The 19,487-nt window shown below is 44.0% G+C and overlaps 1 protein-coding gene across 1 annotated transcript in view; it reads left to right on the top strand.

Annotated features, from left to right (window-relative positions):
- The window catches only part of LOC140726290 (probable E3 ubiquitin-protein ligase HERC3), a 97,636-nt gene that overhangs the window by 23,687 nt on the left and 54,462 nt on the right, over positions 1-19,487 (top strand). Inside the window, exons 5-13 of the mRNA XM_073042474.1 lie at positions 660-881; positions 1,457-1,548; positions 2,524-2,654; positions 6,243-6,400; positions 8,784-8,860; positions 10,317-10,429; positions 14,120-14,179; positions 15,944-16,055; positions 17,167-17,356. Coding sequence (XP_072898575.1) covers positions 660-881; positions 1,457-1,548; positions 2,524-2,654; positions 6,243-6,400; positions 8,784-8,860; positions 10,317-10,429; positions 14,120-14,179; positions 15,944-16,055; positions 17,167-17,356 — 1,155 coding nt within the window. The remainder of the gene's footprint in view (positions 1-659; positions 882-1,456; positions 1,549-2,523; positions 2,655-6,242; positions 6,401-8,783; positions 8,861-10,316; positions 10,430-14,119; positions 14,180-15,943; positions 16,056-17,166; positions 17,357-19,487) is intronic.

The following is a 19,487-nucleotide window of genomic DNA, read 5'->3' as shown; positions in this document are numbered from 1 at the left end:
CTGAATGTGTTGAACCTGCTCTAGCACTGAATTGTCATAGCCTTTGTCCTTACTGTAACCTACCTTGAACCAGGCTTCGGAGGAGCATGAAGTGATGGGGATGGCAGTACATTTAACTTACCCCATTGTAGACTGTTTGTAGGTAGGTGTGGTTATAAGATAGCATTCTCTGTCCATAGGTGGTGCTAGTAAAAAGTATGGCCAGTGGCCCCGTACAAACTTTTATGAGAACTCTTTATAATGCAGTGCCACCATCATATTAATATACTAAGTGTGTGTATGATGTCAGCTTAGCCATTTGCTCAACGTCTTGCTCTTTCTGTAGAAGATAATGGAACAGCAACATCGTGTACAACTGCAGCATGATGTTCTATTTCAATGCCCAGATTGGTGAAGGCCAGTGAGCTTTTTTCAGATGTTACGTCCCTTTCAGAGAAAGTTATTCCGTACACCACGGCTATTGACTTTATATTGAACATGTTAGGGTAGAAGACATTCTTTTCAAAGGCTGGCAATTTTGGCTGCATACAGTGAGTACAGTATCAGTTTATGGCCAAGATCATTTTCCTCAGCTAAATAATTGGCTCCTTTATGTTTGTTTCATAGCCTCTGGTTATCAAATGGAGTCACTAATTTTGCCTTTTTTTCCCCCTTTCCAGACAGTCAGCTGTTTTCCTGGGGTCAGAACTCCCATGGCCAGCTGGGTTTAGGGAAGGGATTTCCCTCCCAGTCCAGCCCCCAGTGTGTGAAGTCTCTCTCTGGAATTCCTCTGGCTCAGGTCGCGACAGGAGGAACACACAGCTTCACTCTGTCCCTCTCGGGGGCTGTGTTTGGCTGGGGCAGGAACAACTGTGGTCAGCTCGGACTCAACGACAACAAAGGTAGACAGCAGGGCAGCGTGTGGTCGCAGGGGAGATCGGGGGTGCGCTGGGAACCAAACTTTGATAAGCCAGTTGATTCAAGGCAGGCGATCTCATGTCTGTGTGTTTGACAGAAGCCCATCTAATCCAACAAGCCTGGCACCCACTCCTGATATCTGGAGTATCAAGCCAGTCATTTCCATCCTCTCCATAATTCAACTGGGACAAAAGCAGAAAAAATAGGGAAAAATAAGGAAGGGAAAAACAATGGAAAATTCCTTTCTGTTGTTCTCAGACAATTAAAAGCGAAGCAACAATCATATAGACTATATCTCTATGTTTTTTTTTTAACCTGATCTTACATTGTATATGAGGCAGTCTCTAAAATCAGGCACCAAATGGCCCAGGTTTCAATTGAAATTCTGTTTTTTTTCCCCCCAGATTGGCTGCTTTTTTCCTTTTCACTGCTGCTTTTATACTGACAAGCATATTCTGCTCATATGTTGCAGAATGTCTAGTCCTTTGTATTTCTGTTAGTGAGGGGGCTGTGTGCAGTACTGGAAGTTACTATGGATGGTCCCTTTTTGTCATTGCAGATCGAGATGTCCCTAATCACGTGAAGTTCCTGCGGAGCCAGAAAATAGTTTACATAAGTTGTGGCGAAGAGCACACTGCAGCTCTAACCAAGGTAATAAACTCCTGAGCCTGCTCCGCCCCCATCCTTTCACAAGATTATGTCTGGTGTGACGGTAACCTTAACTCTAAATTTCTGTCTACCTTTATTAAACTTTGACCCCTTGCTTCTCAAGAATCAAGCTACCTCTGCCTTAAACATTCTGCTTTCAAGACTGTTTCCGCTGAACAAGAGCACCAAAGGGTCTTTCCCTCCAAGAGAGGAAAAATTGCATTATTTGTGTCTGAAATGAGTGACCCTTTACTTTTAAAAATGAATTTAGTTATCTGTGAATATAGTGGGTGAGATAAATGAAAGTGGTGAAGACAATCACAAGAAGCAAACAAAACACAAATCTTTTCAAATGATTTATATCTGTTTCCTACTGTTGCCTTCCCAATTGTGTTTACTCTGTGAATCCGTCTCTGTATTTTCAACACTTCCATTAGATCTCCAGTCAATCAGCTTTGGTTGAAAGTGCCTCAGTTTCTCTTGGCTCTTCCCAGAACTGAAATCCCTGCATTCATGATACTATTACCCTCCCCTGCTTTTTTTCCAAGTCCTCTTTGAATTACGCCCTTTGGGATTGGGGCCAGTGCACCAGTGGTTAACAATGCTTTAAATCAAACTTTACACTGCACTGACTGTTGCTGCTCTCAAAATTATTTCACCAGTATCCTCTTCAATTGCACAATGTGCTGATGCCCACCGGTGATGTCTTGCTTGCAATGCAGCCAGCAAATTGTCTCCTTGCAGAGTAGTGGGGGTTCTGAACCCACTGCCTTAAAAGGAGGTGAAGGCAGAATCCCTCACTGTCTTTATAAAGTAGCAGCATGAGAACTTGACACACTGTGACCTGCAGGGCTGTGTTCTGAGAGCTGGGAGGTGGAACGAGCTCTTTCCCGGTCGGTGTGGATTCCGTGGGGCAAATGGTCTTCTCCCTTGTTCTGTGATGGGATGGCTAATGCTGTACGGTGTATCTCCCCTCAGAATGGAGGCGTTTTTACATTTGGAGCTGGCCTTTGTGGACAGCTAGGCCACAACTTCAGAAATAATGAGATTAACCCCCGCAGAGTCCAAGAGTTGATGGGAAGTGAAGTCTCCCAAATAAGCTGCGGCAGGTGAGTGAGCGTGCTGGATACCCACCCACACTTTTATCCTGCAACTCCTGTATCTACATCTCCTCCATCACCAGCCTCCGGCAACCTGAACAGCTCTTCCAGGTAATGCAGAGATTCGCATACACCTCCTCTAAACTCATCTACTGAAACTGGTGGCCTCCTCTATATTGGTGGGGCCAAGCACAGGCTAGGCAACAGCTCTGCCAAGCACCTGCACTCTGTTCACAGTGGCTGTCTTGAGTTTTCAATTGCTAGCCATTTTAATTTGCCTCTGCAATCCCACACAAATCTGCCTGTCCTCAGCTTTCTGCACTGTCAGGCTGAGGCCAAATGCACGCTAGAGGAATGGCTTTACCTGGGTGGTTTACACCCTGATGGCGTGAACATTGAATTCTCCAATTTCAGGTAACCCATACCTCTTCTGTTTCTTTTTCTCTCTTTCTAATCCACAAAGGGTCTCCAACACAATCACAAAATTGTCAAGGAGTGATTCCAACAAGTGGATTCTGGAACTCCTTCCCTAAGTAGCTTTGAACCTTTGAAGTACTCAATGAAAACAGAACTGAAATTCCCAAGCAAAAGACTAGCATATTCATAAATTATGGTATGGGTAATTAATTATGGATGATAATAAACCTGAGTCTGATTCTGATTCTGATTTAATAGGCAAAGAGAAAAGTTGGATAAGTGGAGATTCAGATATAGCATGATTACAGTAGAGGGGCTGAATGGTTAACTCCTGTCCGTATTGTCTTTCCAATATAGTGTCTCTGTCTGTGTGACCAGGACAGTTGCATATGGATGCTTTGTGGGGTATATTTTGTGTCACTTGTGTCAGTATCTGGTTTAATATCACAGGCATATGTCATGAGATTTGTTGTTTTGCGGCAGTAATACATTGCAATAAATAATAATTTAAAAACTATAAATTACAAACGTATATTAAGTATATATAAAAATGAATTAAATAAGTAGAGCAAAAAGAGAGGAAACAAATAGTGAGGTAGTGTTCACAGATTCTTTGTCCATTCAGAAATCTGATGGCGGAGGGGAAGAAGCTGTTCCTGAAACATTGAGTATGTCTTTGGGTTCCTGTACCTCCTCCTTGATTGTAGTAATGAGAAGACAGTATGTCCTGGATGACAGGGATCCTTAATGAGGATACCGACTTTTAGAGGCATTGCCTTTTGAAGGTGTCCTCAGTGCTGGGGAGGCTAGGCCCATGATGGTTCTGGTTGAGTTTACAACTTTCTGCAGCTTTTTCCAATCCTGTGCAGTGGCCTCTCCGTACCAGACAGTGATGCTACCGGTTAGAATGGTCTCTGCTGTACACTTTAGAAATTTGCGAGTGTCTTTGGCGACATACTAAGTCTCCTCAAACTCCTAATGAAATGTAGCATCTGTCATGCCTTCTATGTAATTGCACTAACGTGTTGGATCTGGGATAGATCTTTAGAGTGGTGGCACCCAGGAACTTGAAACTGCTCACCCTTTCCAATTCTGATCCCTCGATGAGGATTGGTGTGTGTTTCCCCAACTTCCCTTTCCTGAATTCCGCAATCAATTCCATGGGCTTGCTGACATTGAGTGCAAGATTGTTGCTGCAACACCACTCAACCAGCTGATCTGTCTCTCTCATGTACGACTCCTCATCACCATCTGAAATTCTGCCAACAATACTTCTGTTGTTGGCAAATTTATAGATGGCGTTTGAGAATAGAGAGAGTAGAGTAGCGGGCTAAGCACGCATCCTTGAAGTGCACCAGTGTTGATTGTTAGCAAGGAGGAGATGTTATTTCCAATCAGTTGATTAGAACTAAGGGTATGATTGTGTTGCACGCTGAGCTGTAATAAATAAACAGAAGTCTGATGTAGGTAATACTATTGTCCAGGTGATCCAAAGCTGAGTGGAGAGCCAGTGAGATTGCATCCGCTGTAGACCTGTTGTGGTGATAGGCAAATTGCGGCAAGTCGAAGAACTTGATAAGGCAGGAGTTGATTCTAACCGTGGCAATGACCACAACCATGAAGAGAATAAAACAGCACACTAAGGCTAACTTAAAACACCTTTCACACTATCTGAAAGATGTAATATTTAAGGGAAACGTGAGGGGGAATTTCTTCACTTGGGGATTAGTGTGAGTGTGGAATGAACTGCCAGCAGAAGTGATGGATGTGCATTCGACTGCACATATTTAAGAGGTTTTGATAGTACATGGATGGAAGGAGTATTGTCTAAGTGCATGTCGTAGGCAGAATAATTAGGGCATCTTCTGGAAGTTCTTTCACCTAATCTGAGGAAGCACTTCTGTGACCCATAACCTCAAGATCCAGGAGACCCTATAATTTTCTGTGATTCAGTCCCTACAACTTGAGACACTCTCGCCCTGACGGAGTCCTGTAAGTAAGCCATGGCAGATTTGTCAGCAATCTCACCTTGAGTCAGAAGTCTGGGCAGTAAAATCTGATCTGATGCTCCTTTTGTGTTTTAGGGGAGAGTTGTTCTCTCAGGCACACTCTCTCAGATGATCAGTATTGGTATTGGTTTATTATTGTCATGTATATGTTCATATACTGAGAAGCTTTGGTGTGTCATCCAGACAGGTCATCCCATACGTAATTACATGTTAAAAATATATTCATTTATGGGATGTGGGTATTGCCCATCCCTAGATAGTAATAAGAGAACCAAATGCAGAATATGGTGTTGCAACTACAGAGAACGTAGTCAAGTTAAGTGCAAAGGCTACAAGAAAGTAGGATGGGAGGTTAAGTGTTCATCTCTTAGCATGTGAGAGGTTCTTTCAGAAGTCTGATAACAGTGGAATAGAAGTTGTCCTTGAGTCTGACCAATCTATCAGGTGCTAAACAGAGCTCTTATCTGCATTCTTAGGAGGGGGTTGAAGTCCTAAGGCATTATTTTGAAGGCAAGTGAGAGAAATCTTTTCTGGGATACTAACCAATACTTGTTACTCAATTAGTCTCACTACAGTAGCTATAAATCTGCTCTTTGTGGATGGTAGCCATGTGCAAATTGAGTGCAAGTGCTTCCTGCTCCACTGGACATTGTTTGTTGATTTTTGTTTTTAATTGTCTTTCTTGCATAATCTGTGTTTATGTTTTTGTGTTTTTGTTGTGTATATCGTGTCTCTGCTGCTGTGTGACTGTGATGCTGCTGGAAGTAAGTTTTTCATTGCACCTATGTGTTCATCTACTTGTGCATGAACTCAACTGAGATTTAGACTTCGACTCATGGTTAGCGGCGCACAATGCAGCCATTTCAAGGCAAGCCTGAGGTGCTACCTTTCACTCTTGTACAATAACCGGGAGCCGACTGAAATGTAGCTACCACGTGAGGAATGCCGGTGATTAAAACCGGAACTATTGGAAGAGTGGCTGAATTCTCCCCACAGCTCTGTCTTAAAAACTCTGGGCAAAGTGAGGACATTTGATGGATTCAATCATGAATTTATGACAAAAGATCAATGCAGTAGTTTAAAACAAGTTGCACAAATTATTGACTTAATCTTTATTGGTTGAAATGTCACTTGGCATTTAACATTTGAAACACTTTTTTGCTTCTTTTAGGCAGCACACACTTGCCTTTGTCCCTTCTTCTGGGCTAATCTATGCCTTTGGACGTGGCAACAAAGGTCAGCTCGGATCTGGACACATGGTTAATGCTCAGGTTCCATATCGAGTGGCTGGGAACTGGGTAACTCATAAGCACAAGGTGCATCCCAATGGTGAGTAGAAAGCTCCCAAGCCTGCCTCTCTGGAATTGTGTTCTGTTTACAGGCTGTGCAGCCTGTGCCCAATGAATGGGCTTTGATTCATTTTTGGCCCAATTTTGTCAGGGGTTGTTTCTCCTTCTGTGAGTTATGACTGCAGACGATCTATTAATAAATCAGTACCAGTTGCAATTCTCACTGATTGACCCATTTGGTCATTATTGAGGGGGTGAATCAAGCAAATGAGGAAAATCCCAGTTGGGCCTCTTTCCCTTGATAGATTTTGCAAGTTAGCATCATAGGTAGTGAGGCTTGGGTTGTGCCGCAGGGATTAATCCTAATTTGAATAAGTAAAGTGAGCTAGATGTGACCGCCTGCCAGGTGGACATACTTTGATTTGACTGTTGCACACCTGTGACTTAATTTTTTCTTGTCTGCCATCACATTTAGAAAGTAAAACTAGGTGTCAGCAGGATCAACTGACTAGTGTAATTAGCTTGGGACAGCACAGCATTGTGGGCTGAAGGGCCAGTTCCTGTGCTGTATTGTTCTATGCTCATTGAGTGATGGTCATCAAAGTAAAAGGAGAAAAAAGGAAGCCAAAAGTGAATTACTCCTCAGAACAGATTTGTAAACTTGGGTCATTTTATTTAAGACAGCAAGTTTGGTTCTACAAGCTAACTAAACGATAGTGTTACAGATATCTTTCAGTACAGTGTACTCACTTGAATTTATTGCTAAGTCTCAGCCCAAGGAGAAATGGCCATATGGAAGGGAAGGGTCTGTTGGACGTGGGAATCATTTGCCAAGGAAAGAGAGCACTGGAAGTAAGAGTCACTCACCAAGTAAACAGATTGACCCTTTGAAGAGATGTTTGGAGGTAAGACTCCTCATGAAGTGTGATGACTTTTGGAGATGGGAGTCATTCTGCAGTTGGGGGAATTGTTGGAAATACAATCCCTCACCAAGTGAAGAACCATTGGATGTAGGAAGTACTGTGGGACCTTGATCTGCATTAACTAGCTCGCCTAAATAACAATAGTGATCATGATAAAAAGGTTTCCTCTTTAGCTGTGTAGTGCCATTAGGTTGACTTCATGTGTAATATGTATGCATGTTCTTTCTTCTGTCCATATGTTCAGATGTGATCTACAGTTTTGTAGGCATGTTATTTGTTCAAGGAGCACAAGAGGCTGCAGATGTTGGAATCTGGGGCAACAAACAATCTACTATAGAGACTCATCAGGTTGGAGAGGGGGGTGGGGGCTGACATTTGGGCTGAGGCACCGATAAACCAAAACACCGACAATTCCTTTCTCCTCACAGATGCAGCTTGACCAGTTGAGTTCTTCAGTAGTCTTATTTGTCCATGTGTGTGTGTATGCAAGGTAATGGAGAGCTAAGAAATTATCACTGGCACAAGGCACCACTATCCATAAAGACTGACTGAGGGGGAAAGTTGGAGAAGGCAGCCATTTATCAAGTAATAACACCGTTGGAGGCAGGAATCACTCACCAATAGGAAAGTTTTGAGGGAAGAATCTATTGCAACAAGAGATAATTGAAGTAAGCTGAACTTTTGAAGCAGAGCAAGTGATGAAAGATGAGTGTCAATTTTACTTTAGCTGGTTTCACACTGATTGAAGAGACTAAATATAGTATACCCGCTGTGTACTTTAAGGAAGAAATATCAATGTTTAATGGGTCTAAATAGGCTCTGATCAGAAATCGCTGTATAATAAGAGTCTCTAGTTTCAAGTCATTGGCACACTCACTTCCGAACCCGAACCTTGTGGATTTTGATCCCTGTACGGCAGTTGGGCATTTCCTTCAGAACAATGCCAAGGGGATGCTAAGGCACTATTGTTTGTGGATGCTGAACTGAATGTGCAGTATGCGATCAGAGCCACAAAATCCCCAGAATAGGCAACTGATGCCTTGATTACTTCCTCTGAAAAAGGTGACTCTTCTCCATTCAGTACAGGGTCAAAGCAAACATCAGTCTGTGTTCTAGACAGAGATACAATAGAGTGTGGAATTTGGAATTTCGAGCAACAAGCAATCTGCTGGAAAAACTCAGTGGGTTGAGCAACATCTGTGGGAGGTATGGTTGAACTCCTGCATTTGACAATTCTCTTCCTCCCACAAAGACTGTTTAAGCTTCTCAGTTCCTTCAGCAGATTGTCGGTGCTCTAGAATGATGCTATCATGTACAGCTTCTGTTGTTTCTCTGACTTACACTATCTCCCACAACAATGGCAGTGGTTTCATCATACCCATTGAGGTGGCCGATTGACAAGGGATGAGTGGGAGTTGTAAAGTCAATGTTAGTAATCCTGACGGTGTTATAGACCACATCCAGAATTGTGCATTGAGACTTCCTTTGTTCTGTTGGCAGACCAGTCGAATTACTGCGTACTGAAACAGGTCTCCTGTGGAGGCGATCAGAGCTTTGCCCTCTTCTTTCACCACGAGGTGAGCCAGACCCAGGAAAGGCATACTCTCAAAATGTTTCAAGCATGTTGCGGCTCTACGATGTAAAGACAGATGGGCTGGCAGGAACTGTGGGAGCATGGTGAATAAACGTCGCGATCCATTCCAATGTTTCCTTGACCAGGCGGCTTGCTAAGCAACACCACGGGGCACATTAGGATGGGCCCTCAGTCATGCGAAAGGTTGCCTGAGCAAGGAAGCAGATCTCCTTCCTAAAAGAAGTTAATTGGATTTCCAGAAGATCTGGTAGCCACTTATCAATGTAAATTTTAATATTATAAACAATTCCATTTCTCTATTGCTTTGAGTGAAGAGTTAGATTTGCTTCCAATGTATTATTAGACCATTTGATTATTGTTTGCAGTACAAAAGGTTAACTAATAACATAGCTAATCTATTATTTGTTAGATCTTGCTATGCACATATTTGACATGCAAGGTCATCCAGTTAACAGCCGTTACCCAAATTTAACAAAAAATGTACTTGGTTAAATATGATATGTAATGGGTCATCTTCTTGTATAGAAGGTGTAAGATAAATTTGTGTCCTGTTCTCCTGTCTGCCTGTGGATAGGTTTAATTTAATGTGGCATCATGTTCAGCACAGATAATGTGGGTCGAAGGGCCTGTTCCATGCTCTGATCTGTAATGCAGAGGTCTGTGGGTGAAGGAATTATTCAGGGGAGTGTGCAAGGCAGTGGGGAGCTGGGAAGTCCACAACCAAATGTGACACTCCACCACTCACTCTATTTCAGTGAATAACATGTTGCTATGGACACAGGCATTATTTTGGACCACGATAGTAAGCACGTGAACTTTAAAGGTTGAACTGTGTACCCTCATATTTATCTTGGAAAATGGAACCTGGACTTCTTGATGAATAGGCATTTTTCTCCCATAAATGTGTGTGTGTGTGTGTGTGTGTGTGTGTGTGTGTGTGTGTGTGTGTGTGTGTGTGTGTGTGTGTGTGTGTGTGTGTGTGTGTGTGTGTGTGTGTGTGTGTGTGTGTGTGTGTGTGTGTGTGAGATAGGGCGAGTATGTGCGACAGTAAAAGCTTGGAGGAATGTGTTTGTGTGTTTGCTTGTATGAATGAGTGATGTGTATGTCAGTGTTTATGTGTGAGGGTGAAAGTATGAATGTGTTTGTGAGTATGCATGAAGAAGTTAGTGTGTGTGTGAGAGAGAGAGACACACACACACGCACGCACGCACGCACGCACACACACACACAGTGACAGCAGTTATGGGATTCGTAAACTAACCTGCCAGTATTGCCAAAATTCAAACTTCCTTTTGATTTTCCTTAATCTTTCCCCCTTTTTTTAAAGCAACTAATAAATCCACAGTAAAACAGCAGGAGTTTTCTGTCCCATTTTGAAGAGCTGTCATTTAAACCATCTTCACCATAAATTCCTCAACTGCTTTATTTCTCTTTTACAGAACTCACAAATCCCAGATGACTTCCGCTGTTTGGATCCTTTAAGGCGTGTCAGGATCATTAACAATAGCAATAATAAGTGGCTACTCAGCCTTTCAGGGAAGGATGTGCTTAAGTAAGTGATGGATCCAGCTTTGACAAATATCTAAATTTTAGATTTGATCATGAATCTCAAATGCCCAAGGGTATAGCACGCTTCCTGCAGTTAAGCATTTCCTGTCTGCTGGACTATTTGTTTCTGTTTTCTTTTGTGTAATTTCTCTGACTGAGTTCACTTCGGCCCAGTCTCCTGTCAACTCTCTACTCCTGTCGCCATGGGAGACACATACAAAATACTGGAATAACCCAGCAGGTCAGGCAGCGACTATGGAAAGGAATAAATGGCCGACTTTTGTTTGAGACCCTTCATTAGGACTGGAAAGAAAGGAGGAGAAGCCAGAATAAGAAGGTGGGGTCAGGGGAAGGAGTACAAACAAGGAAATAACAGGTGTGAAGAGTTAGAGAGCAGCAGAGATCTCTGCAGGGAGAGCAATGAGAGTGAATCTCACTGAACTCCCATCGAAGGGTAGATTTAAGGGTAGGCATCCCTCGAAGAAACTTTGCAGTGGTGCAGTGAATTGTAAACACAGGAGATTCTGCAGATGCTGGAAGTTCAGAGTAACACACAAAAAATGCTAGTGGTTTGGCTAGCGGCTTAATCTAGGGGAAGACAGCCTCCTGCCCGGCCAAACTTGAGAACTGTTGTTTGGGTGGATGCTGCCTGAATGTGTTCCCCTGTTACAAAGCAGCACCACAAATAACAGACAGTACACAGTATGCAAACAAATGACTGAGTTTTATAACTCTTAATTTGACTGTAGGTTAGTAAAGAAACTAAAAAGGAAAAGGGCCCACTCTCATGAAACAGTCTAATGCGCAACGTAGGAGCTCACTGTTTTCCCGTCTGTTCATTCTCCATTGACTTTCCCCCTGGTCGTCAACTCCCAACCCCATTCGAAGTCCACCCTGTCCTGCAGACTATGACTTTCATGTTCTGGCATCTTCTCTCTCCATGTTCCGCCGAACGAAAGACTGCGAAACCTTCGCTCGGGCACACAAGAAAGAAAAACATCTCCTCTCATTGGCCGGTGCTCATTCCAAAGCCTCTATTATCTCGAGTCATAACCCAAACATTGCACTACTGAGAAACCATTACATCAGCAGGGAAACCTTTCTCGGGTCGTTACATATGGAATGCAAATTTCATTTAGCTGCATGTATGTGTATAGCTGAATGACAGTTAAACTTGAATTATAGCAGGTACCTCAAAGTGCTGGAGAGATACGACCACAAAATCTCTACTGTCTCTAGAAAACCCTCCAAATTCACTGGAAGGGTAAGCCACCTCCTCTCTCATGCCGGTGTGTCCAGTGCGGTTCCCCTAATTACATTTAGTCACCTCTGATGGGCAGAGCACTTCACTCAGACACCTGACAGCAGGCCCCAAAGGCTTTACATGTAAGAAACAAGGGTTGAGTCATTGTTCAAATCCTTGAGGGACGTGGGTAAGATTTGGTCTCTCAGGAGTTCCCTACCTTTAACACTCCATTACCCCCATCTAACTGACTATCTTATTCAGTTTACTCCTGCCCCTTTCTCCCTTCCCCATCCCGAACTTTTAACATCTATGAAGAGTTAAACCTGTTAAGTTTCTGCATGTTGGACTGACAGTTAAACAACCTTGAGAAGACCAAATATGGTGGCCTTGCATGGTGAGCTGTAGGGCACTGAGTAGTGTGGTAGAACAGAGGGATCTGCAGATACAGGTCCATAATTCCTTGAAAGTGGCATCACAGGTTGATAGTGTAAAGAAAGCCTTTAGCACATTGGCCTTCATAAGTCAATGTATATAGTACAGGAGTTGGAATGTTATGTTGAAATTGTAAAAGACATTGGCAAGGTCTGATTTGGAGTATTGTGTCCAGTTTGTGTTACCTACCTACAGGAAAGATGTAAATAGGATTGAAAGAGTGCAGAGAAAATGTACAAGTACATTTCTAGGACTTGATTTATAGGGAAAGGTTGAGTAGGTTCGGACTTTATTCCCTACACTGTAGAGGATTGAAGGGAGATTTGATGGTGAGTGAGTGAGAGAGGCCTCTGTCAGTCAGAATTGGCCATGGAAGTTGCTCCCTAGCTGTCTAGATACGCAAGCCTGGAGAGTACAATATGGAGAGCAAGCTGTTGCCCATGTAGCAAGCTCCCCCTTTCCATGCATCAGATGAACCCAAAGGAATGGCAGAGATTGATACAGTTTGGTACCAACAGCGTCGCAGGAGTTGCCAGCCACATTCCAGCATTGAAGTCAATGTAACACTGCCTTGGGAGCTCCAGTTTTGGATTTTTTCCTTCGGGGTTACTCCTGAAGCCTTCCCCATGAGTGGGTATAGCTGCAAGGCAGCGGAGGTATGAGATCAGAGTTTTCCTTGTCCTAGATGAGCTGCCAGCCACAGCTAACAACCAGTCAAAGCGACTGGTTTTAATGCACCAATATCCCGTCTTTGCCCCTTCTCCTGTCAGTAGAAATGGTTCTGCCAGGCTCAGTAGCTAAGGTGCAAGTGAAGGCCAGTAGCTGGTCTTGGTTGTCAGAGACTATTTGAGGCACACTCTATTGGGAGCATTTAATAGGTAGTGGGAGCTCACCCCATTACCACCCCCCCCCCAGCTATAACAACCTTAAGGAACGTTAATATTTGATAGAGTCATACAAAATTATGAGAGGTATAGCTAGGATGAAAGGAAGTAAACTTTTTCCATTGAGGCTGAGAGAGTCTAGAACTAGAGGTCATGGGTTAAGGGTGAAAAGTTTAAGGGGAACATGAGGGGGAACTTCACTCAGAGGGTGGTGAGAGTTGGAACGAGTTGCCAGCACAAGTGGTGGATACAGGGTTGATTTCAACATTTAAGGGAAATTTGGATTGGTATATGGATCAGAGGGGTCTGGAGGGCTGGGGTCTGGGTACAGGTTGATGGGATGAAGCAGGTTAATGGTTCAGCACAGACTAGAAGGTCCAAAGGGCCTGTTTCTCTAGTGTTCTATGACTCTATGAACTTTCCTCATAATGTACTGCACTTACATTATCTGTTGGCAGTATGAAGTGTTTCTTTGTGAAGGAGAGATTTTTCCAGGGGATGACTTAAGTGGCAGTCAGCACTCAGAGTTGCATTTTATGACCAAGAAAGTTACCTAGCTTAAAACATTATTTTGGGTGCAGTGCTTTAAGAACTGATTGGGTATTCAGTATTGGATAGAATCTGGCGTGGTCCATTTGTGGTTGAGAAATAAGATTACGTAGACATTTGTAGAAGCTTGATTGGCGTAGTGAAGGAGAGGCTGCTGGCTGCCTGTAAAGTTCACCTAGGTTCCAGTGCGGACACCAGCTCCATCACTTCCGTAAACTCGAAAATTAAAAAAAAAACTGCTGATGTTAACAATCTCAAGTAAGCACAGTAAGGATTAAAATACCATGAAAGGAGAGACAGAATTAATGTTTCAGGTCACAATGTCTTTGACCCAAAATGTTATTTCAATTTCTCTCTCAGGATATGCTGCCTAACCTACTGAATGTTTCCAGCATTGTCTGTTTTTATTTCATTATCTCTTGGTCGAGGTTGGCTTTATAAATTAACCAAACACAGAATCGTATTCAACTGTTGGTAAACAAAATATCTCTTCTATAATTAAATCTAGCCAGTGACCAGATTTAATTATTTATATATTTAACCCATTTGCCTGTTTTTTCTCTCGCCTTCGCATTGTCTGCAGTGAATTAAATGTGGTATTTTCTTCACCTGGATGTCTGAACGGCAGTTTTCTGAACCACCAGTAAGTGCAGTTACTTACAGTATTTATAATATGAATTGCAAGAAGGACTTCAATTTATATAGTGCCTGTTATAGCCTCAGTGTGCTTCAAAGGATTCTAAAACCAATGAGGTACTTCAAAAATGTAGTCAAGGTTGTAATGTGGGGAAAGCTTCAGCCAATTTGTTCAGTAGAAGCTCTAATATGCAGCAGTGGGTTATATTTTGAGACGCTCTGTATTAACAATGTTGTTTGAAGGCTAAGAATCTGCCATCATTGGGAATCTCATTCCTATTGATCTTTGAAATGATGCTGTAGAATCTACAGTATATCTACCTAAAAGAGTAGATGTAGATAATGATTTAACATTTAATCTGAAAGCCCACACCTTTAAGAGTGCACATCAGCTCTTCAGCAGCACACTGGACATTTGTCTTCATGTGAAACCTGAGCCCACTACCTTCCAACTGAGTGGTCAGAAACGTATGACATAAGAAATTAAAGAACAACTGAAAATAGAACTGAAGATCAGGGATTTTGATTAGATAAGACTGGTTTATTGTCATAGGCACCACTGTGCAATGAAATCAGAATCAGTATCAGATTTAATATCACTGGCATAGGTTGTGAAATATGTTGTTATGCAACACCAGTACATTACAATACGTAATAAATTGTAAATTACAGTAAATATATTTATATAATATATATGAGTGTGCGCGAGCATGCACGTATGTATGTATATAAAAAGTAGTGCAAAAAGTGAAAAGAAGTTGTGAAGTAGTGTTCGTGGGTTCAATGTCCATTCAGAAATCTGGTAGCAGAGGGAAAAGGCTATTGTTAAATGTGTGCATTCGGGCTCCTCTACCTCCCTGATCCTTGATTGCGAGGAGCCCCTTAAAGAATACTTCACTTTTCAATAAGTCAATGGTCAAAAATAAACTGTAAGCTTACAAAATGGTCCATGTTCACCTCAAATGAGAGAATAACATGCAATTACATGCAAATGAGTGCAAAGGAAATAAGTAAACAGTCTGATCTAAGGATTTAACAATCGGATCCGACACTGGAATCACTGAGTGTTTCAGTATTCCCTGTTGTGTCATTAGAGCACAAACACTTATTAAACTCACCAAATTGGGAAATTGATTTATTATTGTTACATGTATTGAGATATTGCACACCATCCACACAGACCATTTCATTATGGCAATGCATTGAGGTAGTACAAAGGAGAACTATAACATAATGTAGAATTATAATAACAGAAAGTACAGTGCATGCATACATTGAAGTGCAAGGTCATAATGAGGAAGATTGTGAGGTCAAGAATCCATTTTATCATACAAGAGGAGTGTTGGATAGTGTTATAAATGTGGGTTAGAAGCTGGCTGTGAGCCAGGTGAGACATGCCTTAGTACTGTATCTTCTGCCTGATGGGGGTGGAGGGTGGTGGGGAACAAAGAGCACCCAGAGAATATTAATAACTCCAAGAACCATTTCAGCACATGGATAATGTAAATAAATCTATGTGTTTGTCCATATTCCTGCCCTGGGAATATGATGGAGCTTCTAACTTGGTGATAAGAAGAGTGGCTGGTCAATATGGGAGGGAAGAGTATTGTTTTGTTTGCTGATTTTTGTATCCACTGAGTTTTGAACCACAGAGCTGAGTGTCTGATGCTGCCTATTTGATGCTGTGTCTGTAATTGATAGAAACCAGAACATTGGATTTAGTTTTGGAACAAATGCAATGGATAAATATACTTCTTGTTTCCTGCTGCAGAAATGACGAGCATTTCAAAACCAGCCCTCGAAACCCTGGCATTGACTTGAATGCAGTCAGGTTATTTTTTGAGAACATGGTGAAGTCTCCATATTGCAAGTTGCTCCAACAGGTGAACTGTTAACATTGCAGGGCTTGGAGCCTGTCTGCTTTGCTTTGCTTTGCTTCCCTTTGCAGGAGTGAGCAAATTACATAAATCACTTGGAATTAACTCACTGCTGTTGCTCTAACATTACTTTGGGCTGAATCCTATTCGATGTAGTTCACCCCACTTCCCATTGATGCATGGGTCCAATCACCCAGGACAATCCAACTCTGGGGTCAGCAGAGTGAAACTTCAGCTACAACTAGGTCTCAGCTGGTGTACTGAACAAACCTTGCCCCTAGAACATTTAAACAAAAGACAAGGATGCAGGTGGAGTCAGAGCTCCTGTCAAAATCAGTCAGGCTTTTGTAAGTCTTTTTTACTTTTTACTTTTATTTGGATGTGCAGCACTGTAACAAGCCCACACAGCCCAAATCCAATTAACCTCCAACTTTTTGGAATGTCGGAGGAAACCCACAGGGAGAATGTACAAAATCCTTAAGACAGTGGTGGGAATAGAATGTGTGTAGCTGGTGCTGTAGGCGCCGTAATGCGTTATGCTAACCACTACGCTACTATGCTACCTCAATAGTCATCATTTCTTTAAATTATAAAAATGATGATTTTATAAAAATGAAAATTATTTTGTTGAAAATAAATCATTAAAAATTTAAATGTGTGAAGAAACCCCAGAATTACCAATTTCTCTCTAATCTTTGGGTTGAGAAATACAGTTTCTGGGTCCAGTTGGTGTAAGGCAACCAGTCTGAGATTAGAATTTCAAATCGAGAAGCAGGAAAAAGCCATCTGATCCTTTTGGCCTGCTCTGCCAATCATCAAGGTCTTGGTTGATTGTGCATGTCAGCACCATTTCCCTGCTCTAACCCCAGACAGCTGATCTCTATTAGTATCTGGAAATGAGTTGTGCTTACTCTCAGTTCAGTCAAAACAGGGTTTCCGTGGTACTTCAGTGTAGGAAGTACAAAGGTAATCTCTCAAGTGAAGAAGTTTCTCCCCATCGCAGTGCTCGGTGATCCATCCCTTATGCTTTCCTGTGATGCTTGGCTTTAGACTAGTCCATTAGCTTTACCAATGCAAGCATATTGACCTGTCCTCTGGGACTTCTTTCCTTTTACAGGTATCTGCGACTGTAGAGAATCGTCTCATATCCCAGTTACTAACTTCACCGCCTGATGTTGAGGCCATGAGAGCCTTTTTGATATTACCAATGTTTCCTCTTTTCCAAGAGTCCAAGAATTATTTGACCTTTGCACTTCCCTTTGCCACTGCCATTCTCCACCTGGATGCCAACCCAAGCAAAGTATTGGGTATGTACTGGGCGTGTCTGGAAATCATATTCATACAACATGGAACTAGGCTCATTGGCCCACTATATCTGCCCCAACTGTTAAGAACCTTTTCCCCTTTATATTTATACACTAAAGATGATCTTGTAGCGATGTGATACACACAGCGCTGAAATAACGACATGCAGTCGGTAAGTTGTTTCGAGACTAGTTTATTAAAATTTGGCGGCGCTGGCATTTAATCCCTAGCGCCCGCCCTCTCTGGGCGGAAATGACGTCAGAAGTGCATTACCAAAGTCTCCCCCCGCGCGCTGGCTATCTGTGAGCTGGTTCGCCTGCGCAGAAAGTAGGTCGCCACATAACACCACACCCCCCCAGAACCGGCGATACACCCCCCAATGTCCACAGTCTGGATCAGCCTCTGTTTGGGAGGTCTGCCTCTGCGCCGCGGTGCCTGAACCTCGACCGGCTGCACCAAGTCCACATGGGCTGGTTTGAGTCGGTCCACCGAGAAAACCTCCTCTCTTCCCCCAATGTCCAGAACGTACGTGGACCCGTTGTTGATCACCTTGAATGGCCCCTCATACGGCCGCTGTAGTGGTACCCGGTGTCCGCCCCTTCATACAAACACAAACTTACAATTCTGCAGGTCTTTGGGTACATGGGTCGGGGTCCGTCCATGCTGTGAAGTTGGTACGGGGGCCAGGTTGCCGAGCCTTTCGCGTAGCCTGTCCAGGACTGCTGTGGGTTCTTCCTCTTGCCCCCTTGGGGCTGGTATGAACTCTCCCGGGACGGCCAGGGGCACGCCGTACACCACCTCGGCCAATGAGGTGTGCAGATCCTCTTTGGGCGCTGTACGAATTCCAAGCAGGACCCAGGGAAGCTCGTCCACCCAGTTAGGTCCTCTCAGGCGGGCCACGAGAGCCGACTTCAAGTGACGGTGGAAGCATTCCACTAGTCCGTTCGACTGTGGGTGGTAGGCAGTTGTGTGGTGCAGCTGCGTTCCCAACAGACTGGCCACAGCCGACCACAGGCTGGAGGTGAACTGGGCGCCTCTGTCGGAGGTAATGTGGGCTGGTACCCTGAAGCGTGCTACCCAGGTTGCGATCAGTGCTCGGGCGCAGGAATTGGCAGATGGTGTCGGTGAGTGGGACCGCCTCTGGCCACCTCGTGAACCGGTCTACCATAGTTAGAAGGTACCACGCTCCTCGGGACACTGGTAGGGGGCCCACGATATCCACATGAATGTGGTTAAACCTCCGGTGGGTGGGTTCGAACTGCTGCGGCGGGGCTTTAGTGTGCCGCTGCACCTTGGCTGTTTGGCACTGTGCACATTCTGGCCCATTCACTGACCTGCTTGCGAAGTCCGTGCCACGCGAACTTGCTGGAGACCAGCCGGACAGTTGTCCTGATAGATGGGTGCGTCAAACCATGTATGGAGTTGAAAACTCGGCGCCTCCAGGCTGCCGGGACGATGGGGCGAGGTTGGCCAGTAGCCACGTCGCACAGGAGGGTCCTATCACCTGGGCCTACGAGAAAGTCCTGCAGCTGCAAACCCGAGACTGCGGTCCTGTAGCTGGGCATCTCGTTGTCTGCCTGCTGTGCCTCCGCCAGTGCTGCATAGTCCACCCCCAGGGACAGGGCCTGGACAGCTGGTCTGGAGAGTGCGTCCGCCACGACGTTGTCCTTTCCCGAGACATGCTGGATGTCCGCCTTGTACTCGGAGATGTAGGACAGATGTCACTGCTGGCGAGCCGACCAGGGATCGGACACCTTCGTGAACGCGAAGGTCAACGGTTTGTGGTCCACGAACGCGGTGAAAGGCCTGCCTTCTAAGAAGTACCTGAAATGCCGGATTGCCAGATACAGTGCCAACAGCTCCCGGTCGAAAGCACTGTACTTGAGTTTGGGTGGTCGTAGGTGCTTGCTGAAGAACGCCAGGGGTTGCCAGCACCCCTCGCTGAGCTGCTCCAGCACCCCACCGACTGCTGTGTCAGATGCGTCCACCGTGAGGGTAGTCGGAACGTCCGTTTTGGGGTGCACCAGCATCGCGGCATCTGCCAAGGCTTCCTTGGCTTTAACGAAAGCAGCCGCAGCCTCCTCGTCCCAAGTAATGTCCTTGCCTTTACCCGACATCAGGGTGTACAAAGGG

Source organism: Hemitrygon akajei, chromosome 4 (assembly GCF_048418815.1).
Source record: "Hemitrygon akajei chromosome 4, sHemAka1.3, whole genome shotgun sequence".
Taxonomy (NCBI): Eukaryota; Metazoa; Chordata; class Chondrichthyes; order Myliobatiformes; family Dasyatidae; genus Hemitrygon; species Hemitrygon akajei.
Note: the sequence above shows the minus strand (reverse complement) of the source record. Positions and strands in the feature narration are given on the sequence as shown.